Below are 19105 nucleotides of genomic sequence, written 5' to 3'. Positions count from 1 at the left end.
TCGTTTTTTTTGTCACTATTCGCAAGATCAGTCTAAAAGTTGTAATAACCATTTGTAGCAACAGGTTGTATTTTTTGTTAGTGAGATCGCGTGTTTCGAGGGTGAGTCGCTTAACACAAACGGTGTTGTGTCTGCAAAAACCGGAATGATAAACTCCGTGTTGTGCTTTAGTATGGAAACGAATATGCTCAAATGTCATTTATGAGGAATAAGTGTATGATTGGTGCCTGAGCATAACTGACATGTATGTTAATTTGCGATTGACACACAACTCCAAGCGACCACCACTTGATATAGTATTGAGTTCAATTACTTAATATTTTAATACAATACACTCAGAAAAGGAGCAATTTTTTTGCAAATTTGGTATATGTGAAATAAAATTTCACTCAAAATTTGAGTGATAGTTACTCTATTTTTGGTACACGTACAAATTAAGTATTACTCAGTAAATGAGTAGATTTTACCCAAATATCGTTTCCAGTGGAAGAACTCAAATTTGAGTAACTTTGGAGTTACTCTAAATAAAAGTTGTTCCACTTTTTCTGTAGATGAGTGAGATCTTACTCATTTTTGAGTAACTATTTTTAAGCGTGTGTGCAAAATGACTCTCGATGGGCCGAGTGGCCAAAAAAGTTTTGATATTTTCGGTAACAAGTTTGCATAAAATGTGTCTGCATCCAATAAAGCCACCGGTAGTTTGATAGCCTTGCTGAGACGATTTTATTTCTCTCTTATGTTTCGTTACGTCACCAGGAAGCTGGAGCAGAAACAATGGTGCGTGAGTAGAAATCGACTTACCTTCACAAAAATTATATTCACTTCATTATTATCGCGACAACATATATGTTTTTATGCACTAATTGCATCTGAATAAAATTATCTAGACATTGTCAGGATAGATTTTGATCCATGGTTTAGAAGGTGTGATATTCAATGAACAAGTTGAAAGACGGCATTTTCAGCTATGCAATTCTTCCTTCAGAAAAAAGACTTTTCCGGCCGCTAATGTCAATGAATCATTCTCAAATTTTGCGTGGAATAATCTAAATTAATTTTCTAAAAGATTGTCAGTTAGGTTTTTACTTTTGCATTGTTTTATTTACTTACAAAAAACACCCTGGCGTCAGCCCTTAAGTACCATAAAATTTGCTCTGAGAGAAACTGTCTTCCAATGAACAGGCACACACAATACTAGTTTTATGAAATAATTGAACTGACAAAAATGTTTCAAAGAGAATGCTCGAAAGCAATATTAAGGGTATATGCATGGTTTTATTTTTGTATAAGTGGTTTTATTTTTAGTACAGTAGCTAGTCCAGTTTTTATAGGAGCTTAAAAATGTTGTTCATTACTTGTCAAAAATGACACTAATTACAGTTGTCATAAAACTTGCAGAGCTTAAAAAAGCAATAACAGAATTCTTATAAATTTACACCCGGCGAACGACCAAAAGTCTCGGTTGATTTTTCATACGGGGCGTATAAACAAGTGACAGTTTCTCTTTAATCACTCTCTCTCTCTTTCGATTATTGTGATGTGATTAAAAAGATTTTCTTTGATATCACTATTCTGTTTGAAAGTCGAAAGTTTCGGGTATCATTTCATGCAAAGAGTTGAGTGATAAACGTGGAAACCGCTTGGCAATTAATAGAAGAGAAAGTAAACAAAGAGAAACTTGCTGTCACTTGCTTATACGCCCTTTTGAAAAATTAACCGAGAAGTGGATCAAATGTAAACCAAGTTTACTTGTGTTGGTAATTTGTGTATTACGTACATTTTATTTGGTACGTATGTCATATCTATGTGTTTATATATGCAGTGCGACCAGTTTATCAAAGTGGCTTGAAGGATTCAGTTGAATACAATATTTTTTGGCCATAATTCATTCTCTAACGAATGTTAAGCCTGACTTTTTGGATGTAATATCAGTTTTGAGCAATTTTTCACCAATTTTCGATGGAAAATTGCTTACATTTTATGAATGTAGATTTCAATTCCCTAATAAAAAAGTTGGCTACACTGCTTCAATCCATTTGGATTACATCGCGCTACACAAAATAAACAAAACTAAATATTTTCTGTTAAAAAGTAGATTTACGGAAAAATAAATAGTTTTACGACAATCTTCCATATCCATTGCCTTTCGCGTGTTAAATTGAAGGTACCTATTTTGCGGGATTACTAAAAGAAAGTACATAAACCCACAGATAACAGATATACAGGCTCACATATGAACGGTGTGTAAAATTTGCTCAATCTGCATGGCGAACAATTGCAGATGTCACCACGATCGACAGGAGGTGCCACCACGATTTGGGTGCCACTTTCACATGAGACACAATTTTGGGTGCAACATTCACTTCAAGCTAGATTTTTGTTTAGCTGTTGGTTAAAATGACAAGTTAGTTTTTGTTTTATTCCGATCGAATTCTCGTGTGATTTATGCGACATGGAAATAAAATTGTCTTTAACACTTAGGGAAATCGTGTGATAAGTGTTAAAATTGTTGTAGTTGGAATATTTCTATAACGTAGTGGAACGTTTTGAAAGATCGCGGCGAACAGTCGAGTAGGTGGCAGTAGTGTTTCCAACGTATAGCAAATTGGAAATTTACACAGGATTTTGACAAATTTTGTTCGAGTCTGTATATCTGTTATCTGTGCTAAACCTTTATTATGCAATAATTTCAAGTGGTTAGTGGAAGTAAGCTGAAACTGAAATAATTTTCCTCGAGCAGTTTTCAGAAAAATGGAAGAGTTCTAGACTACGAATTTTGCTTTTTTTGAACAGCAATTCTAAGCTGAATGGACTGATTTGTTTATTTTTCAACTATATGGAAGTTTTATTGATTTAAATCGGGAAAAGAAACGCAGGAATTTGTTTTTACGCACACATTGTTGACATTACTCATACTCTTGCACAGTGTCTTGCTCCTTAAAGTCGGGTATAAATAATCGATATAAGTAAATAAAATATAAATTAGAATCAGAACCATAAGGCATTTGATTTGGTACTTGAGAAATGGAGATGAGGAAGACAATGTATTCTACTTCAGTGGCACGACAGGGACGTCAAAAGTCGACCGATTACTCGAGTAACCGATTAATAATCCAGATATTTGTAGTGAAAGTGACATTAAAAGTTCACTGACAGATCACAGGAGCATCTGTGAGCGAATCTGCAATCGCTAGCTAATTTATATACGTCTTTAATGTCGTTTTCGCTTGATGCCAACCCTAACCCAGTTTCCACCCTAACTGACGTCAAACCGTTTGTTTGAAGCTAGTTTCGAACTTACACTCAAATAAAAATTCAAGTTCGATTTACTTGAAAAATCACGGTTTACGTAAATTGACCAAACGTCACGTGAATTTCCGGTGTAAAAAAGTCGATTTTGGAAATGGCGAACAGTGCCCCTCAAAGTGTAAATAGTGTAAATATTTGCGAGAAATGTTATTTAATTACAATTTTTTACTACATCGACCGGACCATTCCAGTATAAAAGTTTCCATTTGATCGACTGGACCCAGTGCCTGCATGAGCCCGGAAGTATGCCCGCTACTGCCGAATGCTTCAAACAGGCCGTTGGTGCACCGAAAAACGGGTTCAAAACCGATAGGAAGCTAGAGACACTGGACTCATGTAATTGTGGGAGTTCTCGGATCTCGTCTTCGATTTCGGTTGGATGGCAGTGACAACAAAATCGATTTCTGGCGGCTTGTCGATTCGATATCCCACGACGTTATCAGTTGCTTTTTATTTTCAGCCATTGCAATTCCATGCTAATTTTCTGAAATAAATGTTTTATGTTTCATAGTAGTTATCATTTCATAGATTTATATAAAATCTGAAATATCTCCCTTTTGACTTCAACCAATATTAAATATTAATTCTCTGGTATCTAAAGATAATATGAACGGTACATTACATTTTACCTATAAAACAAGTAAATCTTACTGGATTATGCATTAAACAGCTTCTAAATGCCAGTCCATTAGAACTTACGTGATAAGTAGGGTGGAAAATATTCACATAACTTTTCACGTAACTATAACATGATTATTATTTTGAGTGTAATTTCAACGTTGTTGAACGAAAAATCGAGTCAGTTTCGAACCTGATTTTAAATCAGGTTTGCTCAAACCCCCGTTGCTAAGTGCGAACCCAACACAGTTTCGTGAAAAGTGTTTGTTTGATGAAACTACCATGGGTCAGTTTCAGTTTTTTTCAAGCGAAAACGACATAAGATTATCGTCATTATATTTTTACACTATTCACAGATCTAAAAGCCATAAGGCGACTCAGTGAAATTTATACGCATATCCGATAGGTATCTTATTTTTCGGTTATGAAAATCATATTGTAATTTTCACTGTCGGTTAGAAAAGATTACGATGCAATAAGATAGCGACAAAATGCCGCAAAGATAGCGAAACTGTCATTCGCATCGATTCAACCCCACGAGCCAGAAAAAATATTTTTCAAATTGACCGTTACAATGACAAATTTTTATTAGCAGAATAATTATTAAGTAAACTTCAATCATAAGGAATTCATTTTGATAATGCGTATGTGATCTGCCGGCTAGAACTGGCACGGATTTTTTTAAGCGTGTGTTATTTATTTGACATAATGATTATTTTGTGTTTAGTGTGCTTCCTTTTTATTCATATTTTGTATTAATCGATGCCTTGATCTTCAAAACCTCGTGCTTTATTCGAAACATTGTCGATTTTAACTACAAAAATAAACTATTTCAAAAATTTGCAAATCGTCCACTCCAAAAAGTTGTTCGTCTTTGACAGATACATAAATATATATATATATATATATATATATATATATATATATATATATATATATATATATATATATATATATATATATATATATATATTTGTTGATGCTTTCAATGAACAATGAAATAACACTGGTCGCTAAAGATTATTACCAGTTGAAATTACTATTGACCTCAATCCACCAGTCGATGAATTTTTCTTGTGGCTCTAATGCTAGTTAATTTCAATACAACAAACAGCGAAGGGGTTAAAACAACTGTCCAATATTCTGGCAGAGATGCCAGGTAAAATTTTGTGCGTCAGCGTACTAGAAATGCTCCTATGCGAGCTCAAAATTTAAAATTATTACGAGAAAAACCAAACAAATTCCGTCGCATTCTATGTCCAGCTGAAAACCCCTATACAAGTGGTATAAAATTTAAATGGTTTCTTTGATTATGAGCAGCAAATTTTTCTGAGTGTAGATTTAGGGCAACACTGGTTGTTCCATTTATCTCTTCTCTCGTGAGATCAACACAAGCGTCACCATAATTTTACTAAACAACACACGGGCGCCGTCTCTCACGCAAAACAGTGCAGAGCGACGCTGATCCCGCCTGTGTTGCAAACCACGTGGTGTTGGACTTGCTTGCGAGAGAGTTTTGAGTTTGAATCATGAGAATAAGAGAGAGACTGGTAGATATGGTCTGATAAGCTACTTGTTTTATACCTGTGTGCGTGTGTGGACACTGACAGCCAGTTACATGTTTTCATATTAGTCAGTTGTCAGCTGCTCTCGTGATGTGAATTTAATTCCGAGAAAATTTTGATTTTGTGTCGTAAATTTACATTATTTCGACAAGTTCCGAGGATGAACGTCGAAGACCTGTACTGGTTTTCATTCACGTTGGTTACTATCGTGAGCTACTTTACCTTCAAGTTGCTGACTCGTTACCGAGATTTTTTCACTGTTCGGGGTGTTGCCTTCGAGAAGCCGCACTTCATCTACGGCAACCTAAATGATGTTTTGAGTGGAAAGATTTCCTCGTTGGAATTGATTCAGCAATTTTATCGAAAGTTTGAAAATGCACGGTAAGTCGAAGCGTAAATCACTGACACATTTATAAAAGCTGAACATTTTCTCGCAGCATATTCGGCTTCTACAATTATCTCAGTCCGGCGTTCTACATTCGCGATCCCGAGCTGATCGAAAAACTCTGGGTGCAGGAGGGAGCGCACTTTGCAAACCATGGCTATTTTTTAGACGAAAGTAAAGATACCATTCTCGGTAATCAGCTACATTTACTAAAGGATAAAAAATGGAGCCAAATGCGATGCACTTTGGGGGCCGTATTGTCCACCCAAACTGTGACCTCAATGACGTCTCTGATTCGTACAAATTCGATCGATTTGGTTGATTATCTGAAAAGTTCCAGCAATACTGAAATGGAGTTCAAAGAAGTGGCTCTAAAGCACACATTCAACGTGGTAGCCAGTTGTGCCTTTGGGGTCAAGTTGAACACATTTACGGATGAGAACGACAAACTCTGTCATGTGGGTTATTCCGTCATGTACGGAAACAATCCCGTTCAGACGTTCAAAACAATGTTGTTTTATTTGTTTCCTAAAGTAATGAGTAAAATGAACGTTCAACTGATGGAGGCCAGCCACTCGAAATATTTCTTGAGCCTTCTAAAATCAGCGACTAAGAATCATCACCAAAAAAACACGAACCGGTCAAGTGTAATCCAGTTACTGAACCAAGCGACCCAAGGGGAACTGAGAGTGGACGAAGGAGAACGAGCTTACCTACAGATAAAAGATGTCGCCACCAGGACATGGAGCGATGAAGAACTGGTCGCCCAATGTGTGGCTTTCTTTGGTAGCAGCTTCGAGAGCATGGTCAATTTAATCTCATTTGCGTGCTATGAATTGGCTGCCAATCCAAACATTCAACAAAAGCTGCTGGAAGAAATTCGGTCCTCTTTGAAGGACGGTCCCCTTACCTACGAAACTGTTAACGAGATTACATATCTGGACATGGTTGTATGCGAAACGCTAAGAAAGTGGCCGGCCTCACCCTCGTGCGACAGAGAATGCTCCCAAGATTATCTGCTAGCTCAGGATGATCTAAGGCTTCAGTTCCGGAAAGGTGATTCATTGTGGGTTTCGGTTTGGGCCATGCATCGTGATGAACGCTATTTTCCTGACCCCGAGCGGTACGATCCTGAGCGGTTTGGTGAGACGAGGAAAGGTGAAATACGTGCCAATACTTACCTACCATTCGGGATAGGACAGAGAAACTGCATTGGTAGGTATCGATCAAATATCTACTCAGACTAACATAATTTTCATGCGATTTTTCTTTGTAAAATTCTAGGCCGACGATTAGCTTTACTCGTAGTTAAGATTACATTAGTTGACCTAATTCAAAACTTCCAGTTGAACTTAGGAAGCAAGTTGAAAGAACCGCTTCGTCTGGCAAAAGCTTCATTCGCTTTGGAACCGGATGGAGGATTTTGGCTTCAATTGACCCATCGATAGAAGCTTGTATTTCGTTTATGGCAACCGTTTATGTTAATTCTTCGAAAATTAGTACTTTAAATAGAGTTAAACATTAAATTTTTTTATTTACATTTAATTTTCCACCTTTCGAAATAGAGACAACAACCAGTGCAACCTGCTGACTGATTTTTGTTTTCGGTATCGCTTACCGTATTAAATGTGTATATTCTCTTATAAACCAAAGTTCTAAGCAGCCATGCTTTATGCAGTACCAATTTGATCAAGTTGTTGTTCCACAAGAAACAAAGCGCTTCAAAGGATTTAGAATGAAATTCTGAAAATGATTTTACGTGATAAACGCCTTGCCTAGAGGGGTGGCAGATGGACCTTATCTATAGGGATCTGTACTCCGCATTCGATAAAATTAGTCATGACATTATAATTACAAAATTAAATCGACTCGGCTTTGCTGAACACGTCATTTAATGAATATAGTCATATGTCAACAATCGACGCCTTATTATCAAAATTGACGATTGTGTTTCCGAAGAACTTGTTGCAAGTAGTTTGGCCCCCGCAATACCTCAATGGAACTCATAGAATAGAATCGATACTACGTAGATCCGTTCGATTTGTTCCTCGTTGAAGTACCTTGGAATAATCCTCGTCTACTGCCTCGTCTAGCTGTGAAAGTCGTGAATTGTTGATTGGTCTTGACACATTACAAGTACACCGCACAAACTACTAGGTTTTACAAATTACAATACAAATGAAATGAAATTACATTACAAATGAACTCGTGATGAACGACGTTCATGTATGACATGTGCCGGTGGTTTGTTAACATTCCCAACAATTATTATTCAAATTAAAATCAACACGTAAAAAACCCACTGCTATCTGTTCAAATGATGATCATTCAGTGAATTTAATTTGAGGTTATGTCATTTTTGTGCAAATCCTAATAGAGTTAACGGTGTCGTTATTGGATTGCAAAAATCGTTCAATCGAATATCATCTAGGTTCGACTTCAACCTTCCACATAATACAATGCAAGTCAACTTTTTTAATTGTAGTTGTTGAAATTATCATTAGGACTACAATGTGTCTGTTGATTTTACGATAAAATAAATGAATAAAAGAAATCGAAAATTCTAGATTTTGCATTTCAAAGGAGCAAAAAGTTTTCGACCAGTTTAAATTGACTATATTTGAAGCAATATCGAATAACATGTTTCTGTGGAAAATGAATTACGAGATTTAGGAAAATTACTACAAGACTTCAGCATTTTCAAGGTGGATACGATTGTCGTTAAATTGTAGTTTTTCCATGTTGGCTTGTTGTGAAGAAATCAGCAGTCCTGACTGAATTCTAACACCAAAAAAATTGAACAACGTGGAAATTTGACTCTTTGGATTTCACTTCTTTTTTCGAGATCTCAATTGACGACGGATTTTTCACGAAAATATTCTGATGAGAGCAAAAACCTTTTATTTCCGACGTACACGCCTACTGCGATTCTTCCGACTTATGTCATAAATTTTGAAGTTTATAAATTTGATGTCTGTCTGATTTTTTTCATAAAAAACTGCAGAGCTTCTTAAAATCGAAAAAAATCAAAAGCTTCTAAAAACCGCTTATAAAATCCGCATAATTTCGAAAATTTATATAAAAGAAAAATCGTAATTTGAAAATTTGCATGAAAAACAGCAAAACTTTCAAAATTCGCTTTAAAAACCGCGCAACTTTGAAAATTCTCATAAAAACGACAAACTTAAAAAAATCCCACGAAAAAAAAACAAATAAATTCACATAAAATGTTACAACGTTTTTCGAAAATTCGCATAAAAAAACACAAGCTTCAAAAAATTGCTTTAAAATCCGCATAACTTTGGAAATTCTCATTCGCATAAAAAACGCATAACCTTACATAAGAAAAATCAAAAAACTTTGAAAATTCGCTTAAACAATTCATCACCTCGAAGATTCGCATAAAAACACAAACTTCAAAACATCGCATGAAAAAACCAAATACCTTTGATAATTCGCACAAAAAAACCGAAAACTTTTGAAAATTCGCTTAAACAATAAACCGCATACTCAAAATTTCGAAAATTCGCATAAAGAACCACAAACTTCAAAATCGCATTGAAAATAAATTTGAACATTCACATGAAAAACCAAATCGCAAGGAAAAAACGCATGCCTTTGAAAATGCGCATAAACTTCGAAAATTCGCGTAAACTTCGGAAATAAAAACATAAAACGCTTAAAAAAACAAACTTTAAAATATAACATAACTTTCGCTGAAAAACCTTAAAATTCGCATGAAAAACCTTAAACCTAAAAAATATCGCATTAAAAAACCGCATGAATTTGAAAATTTGCATGAAAATTCAGTAATTTTAAAAACATCGCATGACTGAAAACTCACATGAAAAAATCGCAAAACATTGTGAAATCGCTTGAAAAAAACCGCACAACTTTGAAAATTCACATGAAAAACCAACTAAAAATCGCGTGAAAACCCACATACCTTTGACAATTTGAGTGAAAACCACAAACCTAGAAAAAATCGCATGAAAAAAAAAACGCAAAACTTTGCGCATAAAAAACCGCATGCTTCTGAAAATGCGCATAAACTTCGAAAATTCGCATGAAAAACCAACAAAAAATCGCATGAAAAAACCACTTGCCTTTGACAATTTGAGTGAAAAACCACAAACCTAGAAAAAATCGCACGAAAACTTGAGTTTGAAAATTTGTATGAAAAACCACAAACCAAACAAAAGCGCATGAATGAAAACTCGCATGAAAAAAAACCGTAAAACTTTGTGAAAATGCATGCAAAAACCGCATAGCTTCGAGAATTCACATAAAAAACTAAAAAACTTACAAAAATCGCATGAAAAAACTGCATAACTTTGAACATTCGCATGAAAAATCAACTAAAAATCGCATGCCTTTGAAACTTTAAGTGAAAATCCACAAACCAAGGAATAATCGCACGAAAAAAATGCAAAACTTTGTGAAAACGCGTGAAAAAACCGCATAACTTCGAAAATTCACATCAAAAACCAACTAAAAATCGCGTGAAAAAACCACATGCCTTTGACAATTTGAGTGAAAAACCACAAACCTAGACAAAATCGCGTGAAAAAAACGTATAACTTTGTGAAATCGCGTGAAAAAACCGCATAACTTCGAAAATTTACATGAAAAACCAAAAACTTATAAAAATCGCATTAAAAAACCGCATGCTTTTGAAAATGCGCATAAACTTCGAAAATTCGCATGAAAAACCAACTAAAAATCGTATGAAAAAACCACTTGCCTTTGACAATTTGAGTGAAAAACCACAAACCTAGAAATAATCGCGCGAGAAAAACGCATAACTTTGTGAAATCGCGTGAAAAAACCGCATAACTTCGAAAATTTACATGAAAAACCAAAAACTTATAAAAATCGCATTAAAAACCGCATGCTTTTGAAAAAGCGCATAAACTTCGAAAATTCGCATGAAAAAACAACTAAAAATCGCATGAAAAAAATCACTTGCCTTTGACAATTTGAGTGAAAAACCACAAACCTATAAAAAATCGCACGAAAACTTGAGTTTGAAAATTTGTATGAAAAACCACAAACCAAACAAAAGCGCATGAATGAAAACTCGCATGAAAAAAAACCGTAAAACTTTGTGAAAATGCATGAAAAAATCGCATAACTGCATAACTTTGAAAATTCGCATAAAAAATTTACTTCGAAAATCCCCATGAAACATCTTAAACCCCAAAAACTCGCATGAGAAAATCGCGAAATTTTGTGAAATCGTATGAAAAAACCGCATAACTTCGAAAAATCAACTAAAAATCGCATGCTTTTGAAATTTTAAGTAAAAATCCACAAACCAAGGAAAAATCGCATGAAAAAAATGCAAAACTTTGTGAAAACGCGTGAAAGAACCGCATAACTTCGAAAATTCACATCAAAAACCAAAAACTTATAAAAATCGCATTAAAAAACCGCATGCTTTTGAAAAAGCGCATAAACTTCGAAAATTCGCATGAAAAAACAACTAAAAATCGTATGAAAAAAACCACTTGCCTTTGACAATTTGAGTGAAAAACCACAAACCTAGAAAAAAATCGCACGAAAACTTGAGTTTGAAAATTTGTATGAAAAACCATAAACCAAAAAAAAAACGCATAAAGGAAAACTCGAAAATGAAAAAAAAAACGTAAAACTTTGTGAAAATGCATGAAAAAACCGCATAACTTCAAGAATTCACATGAAAAACAAAAAACTTATAAAAATCGCATGAAAAAACTGCATAACTTTGAAAACTCGCATAAAAAATTTTATTTCGAAAATTCCCATGAAACATCTTAAACCCCACAAACTAGCATGAAAAAATCACGAAACTTTGTGAAATCGTATGAAAAACCGCATAACTTCGAAAATTCACAAGAAAATCAACTAAAAATCGCATGCCTTTGAAATTTTGAGTAAAAATCCACAAACCAAGAAAAAATTGCATGAAAAAAATGCAAAAAATGTGAAATCGCGTGAAAAAACTGCATAACTTCGAAAATTCACATGAAAAACCAACTATAAATCGCGTGAAAAAGCACATAATTTTGACAATTTGAGTGAAAACCACAAACCTAGAAAAATCGCATGAAAAAAAAAACGCAAAACTTTGTGAAAACGCGTGAAAGAACCGCATAACTTCGAAAATTCACATGAAAAACCAAAAACTTATAAAAATCGCATAAAAAAAACCGCATGCTCCTGAAAATGCGCATAAACCTCGAAAATTCGCATGAAAAAAAACCACTTGTTTTTGACAATTTGAGTGAAAACCCACAAACATAGAAAAAATCGCACGAAAACTTGAGTTTTAAAATTTTTATGAAAAACCATAAACCAAACAAAAGCGCATGATGGAAAACTCGAAAATGAAAAAAAATCCGTAAAACTTTGTGAAAATGCATGCAAAAACCGCATTGAATTCACATAAAAAACTAAAAATCGCATGAAAAAACTGCATAACTTTGAAAATTCGCATAAAAAATTTTACTTCGAAAATTCCCATTAAACATCTTAAACCCCACAAACTAGCATGAAAAAATCGCGAAACTTTGTGAAATCGTATGAAAAACCGCATAACTTCGAAAATTCACATGAAAAATCAACTTAAAATCGCGTTAAAAAAACCACATGCCTTTGACAGTTTGTGTGAAAAACCACAAACCTAGACAAAATCGCGTGAAACAAACGCATAACTTTGTGAAATCGCGTGAAAAAACCGCATAACTTCGAAAATTCACATGAAAAATCAACATAAAATCGCGTGAAAAAAACCACATGCCTTTGACAGTTTGTGTGAAAAACCACAAACCTAGAAAAAATCGCACGAAAACTTGAGTTTGAAAATTTGTATGAAAAACCAAAAACCAAACAAAAGCGCATGAAAAATTACCGTAAAACTTTGTGAAAATGCATGCAAAAACTGCATAACTTCGAGAATTCACATGAAACACAAAAAACTTATAAAAATCACATGAAAAAACTGCATAACTTTGAAAAGTCGCCTAATAAAATTTACTTCGAAAATTCCCGTGAAACATCTTAAACCCAAAAATAAACTCGCATTAAAAAAATCGCGAAACTTTGTGAAATCGTTTGAAAAAACCGCATAACATCGGAAATTCACATGAAAAATCAACTAAAAATCGCATGCCTTTGAAATTTTGAGTAAAAATCCACAAACCTAAAAAAATCGCACGAAAAAAAATGCAAAACTTTGTGCAATCGCGTGAAAAAAACGTATAACTTTGAAAAATCGCATGATAATTTGATTTGATAATTTGCTTGAAAAAACCACACAAACTTGGAAATTCACATAACTTTAGAAATTCGCATTCAAAAACGTTGCATAAAGAGACACGTGAGAGTATTGTTTTCCTCTAACGTTCAATTAATGCCTCAATTTTGTTCAAAATTTGTAAACATTTGCTAGTAAAAAATACTTAAACTGACATAAGTTAAATCTAGTTTTTTGTTATCATGGTTGGTCCTTTACTCAACACAAAATAAATATTCGAAATTTTTCAAAAAAAAAAAATACAATTTGCACTGATTGACAACCCTATGTATTTTGGAAATAATTAATTCTCACGGGTTTGATCGCTATTGGTCTTCGTTTGCGGTAAATTAATATAAGATATTATTTTCAAAATTTGTCTTTTGCATTTAGAAAATTCTAAAATTTACCTATTTCCGATCATTGTTGACTCCCCCTTTCGTTCCCATCCTACGGTCCATAAAACTCCTTCTTTCCGGCGCTGGCTCGTGACTGTCATAGATGACATTCATCTGCCCGAATAGCAGGCAACACGGTATTCAAGATAAAAAATAATGTCAGCCCTTTCCAGCACAGTCTGAAGCAGAAACTTTTTTCGGATTTGCAAGCGCTTAGATTTGTAGCAGTATCTAACAATCTTGAGACACTTGAACTGACAACTAATTTCGATTTCATGGCTAAAAAAAAAACGTCCAACAAAAGACTACTTGTTAACGTTATTGATCTTTTATTAACACCTAACAAATCAAACTTATTCCTATCACTTTCTTACGTTAACCTTAGCCTACTCAGTCGAGGTTCGCGGAAACCAGCTGGAAAACATCCTATGGAACTCGGTCGTAAAACCTTTCACCAAATTGGTTACGGTGCGTAGCATTATCGCTCCGGGTCGTTCAACTTCGTCCACCGGTGGCTTGCTGGTGCTGGTGGTAGAGTTTCGCACACGAGTATCCCCGGAGTTTCGTCGAGGGTTGCGGGTAGTGTAGTCCTCTTCCACGGAAATCATGTTTTCGCGAGACTCATCCGATGCCCATTGTTGACGCAAATTGTTGGATCTTTCTCTGGATTCCCAGGACTGCGGATGTAGCAGTACGTTCCGCTTTGTTCTCTGCAGTTGATTCTCGGTGAGCTCGTCCGAATCGCCCACAGTTGCATCAACCACTGGAACACCATCACAACAATCGATCGATTCCAGCAGCATACTGAATAGTTCGGCAAACTGCTGCTGCCATCTAGTGTTGTTTTGGAACAACACTTCGATGCTATCGATCGGATCCGAACCGGCATAGCGCTTCTGTCTGAAGAACTCTTGCACGTGGGCTTCCTCCTCGGAACCCTCTGGCAACATGGATATAGTAAATTCGGACGGATCATAGAATCCTTGGGTCTGATGATCCTCGGCTATTGCGGCACTTGTTTGTTTTGGATCGTCAACAGAAATCATGTCTAAATTTCTACTTTCCGCAATTTCCTCAGCTGGTTCTTGATAGTAGCTTTCTGTTGCCACCTCCTGTTCAACAACCTGTCGATTCGTAGTAGTTTTCATAACTCTCTGAGCCGCTCCCATGCTGGGCTCGAAAACCTTAATATCTTGCACAGCAGTCAAACTTGGCTGGTCAAGATTCATTCTTTTAGCGTGTCCCCGAGGTATTTCTGGTTGCCCATATAAGTTCGATTTGGTCGAACCTGCCATGTTAAGCTCCAATGTTTGCGGCCATCTGGGAAGCTCCGCACGTCTTTTAGGTACAACCTCCGGTACGGCAAATTTTAGTTCCTCATCCGTTGGCACCTTCACAATAGATGCCTTCAAATTTCGGGGCTTTTTGGTACGGCGTGCTCGTGTTGGTAAACTCTCTATGGAAGTATCCTCATCCAAAGATCCCTTTGAAATCACTAGGTGGACATCGCCTTGTGGAAAAACAGACCGGTTGGCCTCTTCCTCGCGGCTACTTCCGAAAACCGGCGCTTGGTGACGATCTTCCGCCAGCGAGGATCGCTTGGTCTTTTTGCTTGCCACAAACGGACGCAATCGATTGATTCGTCGAGTTCGTTTACGCAGTTGACGCTTTCCTCTTTCACGCAGCGGACGTTTCTGACGTTTCAGATTTCGTTGTTCCATACGTTTTTCCTTTTTCCCGACAATTTGTTGTTTGCGTCGAAAAGTTTTCGTCTGGCGTGGTTGTCTGGCGGCGACTTCGGTTTCCTTTCGATTGCTTCCGCTGTTCAGCTTTCCTGTCAACATCTCCTTCAGATCGTTGGTAACCGAACGTTTCCGACGGCTGAACTGAGTAATGTCCTGCTTGGCTCGTTCTGCGATCAGTTCCTGTAGCAGTTTCTCGACCGTGCTTTCTACCTCGTCGATGCTTCGAGCGTATTTGTAACGCATTTCCTGGTAGTCGTCGTAGCATTCCCTTAGTTTAAGATTCGGAATGACCCAGAACCCTACAGAATGGGCGGGTAAATTAAGGTGGAAATCTTTTAAGAGTGGATGCACTTTCTTGACAGGTGTTGGGCTAGTCTGGAAGTCGTAGACTTCATCGTTGATCAGATACTCGCCGTCGACAATGCTCAGAATGTACTGATGTACATCAGCGGAGGGTTCCTTGACTAAAAGTGTTAAGTCAAAATCAACGTTTTCTGCTAAATGATTGGTTGCCATCACCGTGATTGAACCATTGCCGCTACGACTACAGTAAGCATAGATTTGAGCACCATCTTTGCTAGACTGCCGAACGTCGAAAACTTTGGAACCTACCATTGATCGGTGCAGAAGGGCAATTAGGTAATTGAACCCGTAATACTGTACTTCATCGCGGCTCAATGATTTGAAAACGGAATCGAATCCGTTACGGGCTGCATCTCCCAGTAAGGTGGCATATTGAAGACCTTCTTGAAGGCACGTGTGATCGCAAGTACCGTTGGGTCCCAAATTTGACGGTAGTTTTGCATCCAACCACACCGGAAGATGCGATCGGGCCGGACCTTTGATGTGAGCTTCTCGTTGGAATACGAACTCTTTCAGCCGGAGGTCTTTCGATGACGGCTCGCTAAAAATGAAGTTATTCTTGATTACTAGGAAACCTTACTGAAAACCAAGTAAACTTACAAACTAACAGCAATGGCATCGGCAATATCGTCCACATGCAAATTAAAATACCGAGCCTGTTCCACACCGGCCGTCGTTGGACTGACATCAGCGGCCACTATGCCCCAGAAATTGAACGCCCTAACGATCAGCTGAAGTGCTCGCAAATCTTCCACATATTTAACTGCGTTCGTAATGTTTACTGCAAAATAGAACAGAATTGCAATCAACCGAACTGCCGTTCTTCTTCAGGCTTGGAAAAAACTTACCACTGCCAAGCTGCCAAAGACAATCTCGGATACCCAACTTATGAGCGACGGTCAACACTCGGAGGGCACTTTTCGGTTTCCAATTTTCACCACTGTAGTCTATCACGAAAACCGGTATCACACCGGCCAGTTCCGCCCATTCGTCGAATGCCTTCCACCCGTTCGGCGTAAGCTGAATCAGTTCCGTGTCGAACAGTGTTTCACTGGAACCGGCCATATTCAATTCTAGCTGACCGGAATCACCGAACACTTTGAAATACATCGGACCCAAATTCCGGGCCATCAGAAAACTAGTCTCACTAATTGGATTTATCGAGTCTTCAAACACCGTCCTCGGTTGTGCCGAAAAGCCCACAAACTCCTGGCTGATGTAGTTGATTACATTTCTCGGATTGATCACCACACTGACCGAATTCTCTTCAGCACCGTAAACACCGGCCAACGACGCCGCTGCCACAAGAACGGTAACGCCGCGCAACCACATTTTCTCGGATGTACCGGAGCGGTCGGACTCTCACTTGCGAATGATCAACCGTCGGTTGGAAATCGTGACCGCGTAGACTCCAGTTGACCTTTTTCCGTTCGCTAGGGAAGGACTCCCGTTCGGCTTACGCAATCAACCGCACAACGCATTGAGGATGACACTATCTCCGCGTCTCTGCAATGCTGTTTGCTACGGTTTGGAAGGTCTGGGGAACTTTGTTAACATAAGCGAAATTCGGCTAAACCAACACAAACAAAAACCCCGACAGAGAACAGCTGGGCAGGGTCGTTGGATTATTTTGCTGAATGGCAAAAAAACATGTTCGGTTTCCTTCGCCATCTATGCTATGCGCGGTGGATGGAATTTCGTTCGCAGTCTGGCTTCACTTGGAACGATTTGGATTGTTTATGCTTTTCAAGAACCATTGTTGGGTTTCAAGAGTGATGTTTAGTTTTGATGGAAGGTCTATAAATAATCAAGACAATTCCAAGTGAATTTATGGGCCACCCTTCAAATTCGCGTTTTATTCTGATTTCAATTTTGAGAGATAATTTTATAATAATTCTATGATTTTAGAAGAATTCTTCCATTTTTTGCATTATCGTTTGGAATGACGGGTTGCAATTTCATACACACATCACCCTGTATTTTCGGAACCAGAGGCTAAATCTGAAAAAAAAATTGACATCAACTTATGGGAACACAATACTTTTCATTTGAATCGAAGTTTGTGGAAATCTAGTGGAAGTGAAGTGTGAAGAATTATACCACTAGTTGCAAATAGTTGACTCGACTTTTCCGCGTCATGCATGAAAACACGTTTTCGAAAATTAAACTTTCATTCTTATCAGCGTGTAATTCCGAAACCGGAAGCCGTATCTGGATGAAATTTTGTAGGATTCTTTGAGATTATAATATCTTTCATTTGAACCTATGCTTGTGAATATTGATCGAGCAATCTGTGAGAAAAACGAGTGCCCTTCTCTTTTGAATCGGCTCGAAAAAAAATTCAATAGCAGGATTCAATCTTCATTTTCACAGAGACGACTACAAGGTCCGGCACTCGAAGTGTAACCATTTAAAAAGGCCATAAATTCAGTTTGGAAAATTACTTTTACATAATTCAAAGTACAAAATGTGTAAAAATAATACAAAATTCAGAATCAATTTACTTTTGCTCGATATGACCACCTTTTGCCTTGACTTGATGACTTGAGAGAGCGAAGGAGTTGCTTTGTTTGGCCGAATGTGACTTGCAGGTATTTTAGCCCACTCGCGGACAATAACTTTTTTCAGCGCCTCGAGACTGGTGTATCTTTTAGTTCGGACTTCGCTCTCCAAAATAGCCCAAAGAGAATAATCCATTGGATTCGCATCTGGTGAATTCGAGAGCCATTCTGTGGACGTGATGAAGTTCGGAACGTTGTTTTTCAGCCATTCTTGGTTCACTCGAGCTTTGTGAGACGGTGCCGAGTCCTGTTGAAACGTCCATGGTCTGCCACCAAAATGTTTGTCTGCCCACGGCTTCAAAGCAACCTCCAGAATACTTTCCCGATAATATGTCGCATTTACCTTGACGCCAGGCTCGATGAAAACGATTGGAGAGCGCCCATCTGCGGTTACAGCGGCCCAAACCATTATCTGTTGCGGGTGCTGCCTCCTGGTGGCCAATCGATGACTCAAATTCTCGTATGAACGGTCGGTCAAGTAAACCCTATCGTTTTGAGAGTTTACGAATTGTTCAATTGGAAAAATTTTCTCGTCAGAAAATACAATGTTCGGAAATTGACCGCATTCGGCCAAACGAAGCAACTCCTTCGCTCTCTCAAGTCAAGATTTTTTTTTCGCGTTCACTTTTGGCAAAATGCTTTCTTGCGCTTGTAAACAATACAACTCCGAACTGTCATTTAGCAAATTTCTAGAGAGCTGATGCCCGTGCGTCAGCTGCGCGAGCGGTCTGAAGTTGGTTACACTTCGAGTGCCGGACCCTGTAAGTACATTTTGTCGTGAATACGACTTACTTTACTATGAGGTGCGTTTTCATAATTTACCCTCTGAGAGAGTGATAAGTTTTTGATCGTGAATATCTCTTGTTATATCTAACGAATCAACAT

General features: G+C 37.3%; 2 protein-coding genes across 2 annotated transcripts; one reads left to right on the top strand and one right to left on the bottom strand.

Moving 5' to 3' along the window:
• Positions 1-5531: 5531 nt before the first annotated feature.
• On the top strand, positions 5532-7557 carry LOC131435540 (cytochrome P450 9b2-like). Its single transcript, XM_058603551.1, has 3 exons — positions 5532-5873; positions 5930-7092; positions 7162-7557. Exons 1-3 carry the CDS (start codon positions 5653-5655, stop codon positions 7323-7325), a joined length of 1548 nt encoding a protein of 515 aa, XP_058459534.1. The 5' UTR covers positions 5532-5652; the 3' UTR covers positions 7326-7557.
• A 6340-nt stretch (positions 7558-13897) lies between these two features.
• On the bottom strand, positions 13898-17104 carry LOC131433134 (uncharacterized). The gene is made up of 3 exons (XM_058600003.1): positions 16508-17104; positions 16260-16440; positions 13898-16200 (listed from the first exon to the last, which is right to left on the bottom strand). The coding sequence occupies exons 1-3, from the start codon at positions 16989-16991 to the stop codon at positions 13938-13940; spliced, it is 2928 nt and encodes a 975-aa protein (XP_058455986.1). The 5' UTR covers positions 16992-17104; the 3' UTR covers positions 13898-13937.
• Between the last annotated feature and the right edge of the window lie 2001 nt (positions 17105-19105).

The sequence above is a fragment of the Malaya genurostris genome, chromosome 1 (assembly GCF_030247185.1).
Source record: "Malaya genurostris strain Urasoe2022 chromosome 1, Malgen_1.1, whole genome shotgun sequence".
NCBI classification, from domain to species: Eukaryota; Metazoa; Arthropoda; class Insecta; order Diptera; family Culicidae; genus Malaya; species Malaya genurostris.
The sequence above is the reverse complement of the archived record's forward strand: the minus strand, read 5'-3'. Positions and strand labels throughout refer to the sequence as shown.

Bases quoted from the DNA above. Each gene is read 5' to 3' on its own strand.
- LOC131435540 (XM_058603551.1), top strand. From the start codon at position 5,653: ATGAACGTCGAAGACCTGTACTGGTTTTCATTCACGTTGGTTACTATC. The intron at 5,874-5,929 runs GTAAGTCGAAGC...ATTTTCTCGCAG, and splicing joins CGAAAGTTTGAAAATGCACG to CATATTCGGCTTCTACAATT. The intron at 7,093-7,161 runs GTAGGTATCGAT...GTAAAATTCTAG, and splicing joins AGGACAGAGAAACTGCATTG to GCCGACGATTAGCTTTACTC.
- LOC131433134 (XM_058600003.1), bottom strand. From the start codon at position 16,991: ATGTGGTTGCGCGGCGTTACCGTTCTTGTGGCAGCGGCGTCGTTGGCC. The intron at 16,441-16,507 runs GTAAGTTTTTTC...TCTATTTTGCAG, and splicing joins TCTTTGGCAGCTTGGCAGTG to TAAACATTACGAACGCAGTT. The intron at 16,201-16,259 runs GTAAGTTTACTT...CTTCATTTTTAG, and splicing joins GATGCCATTGCTGTTAGTTT to CGAGCCGTCATCGAAAGACC.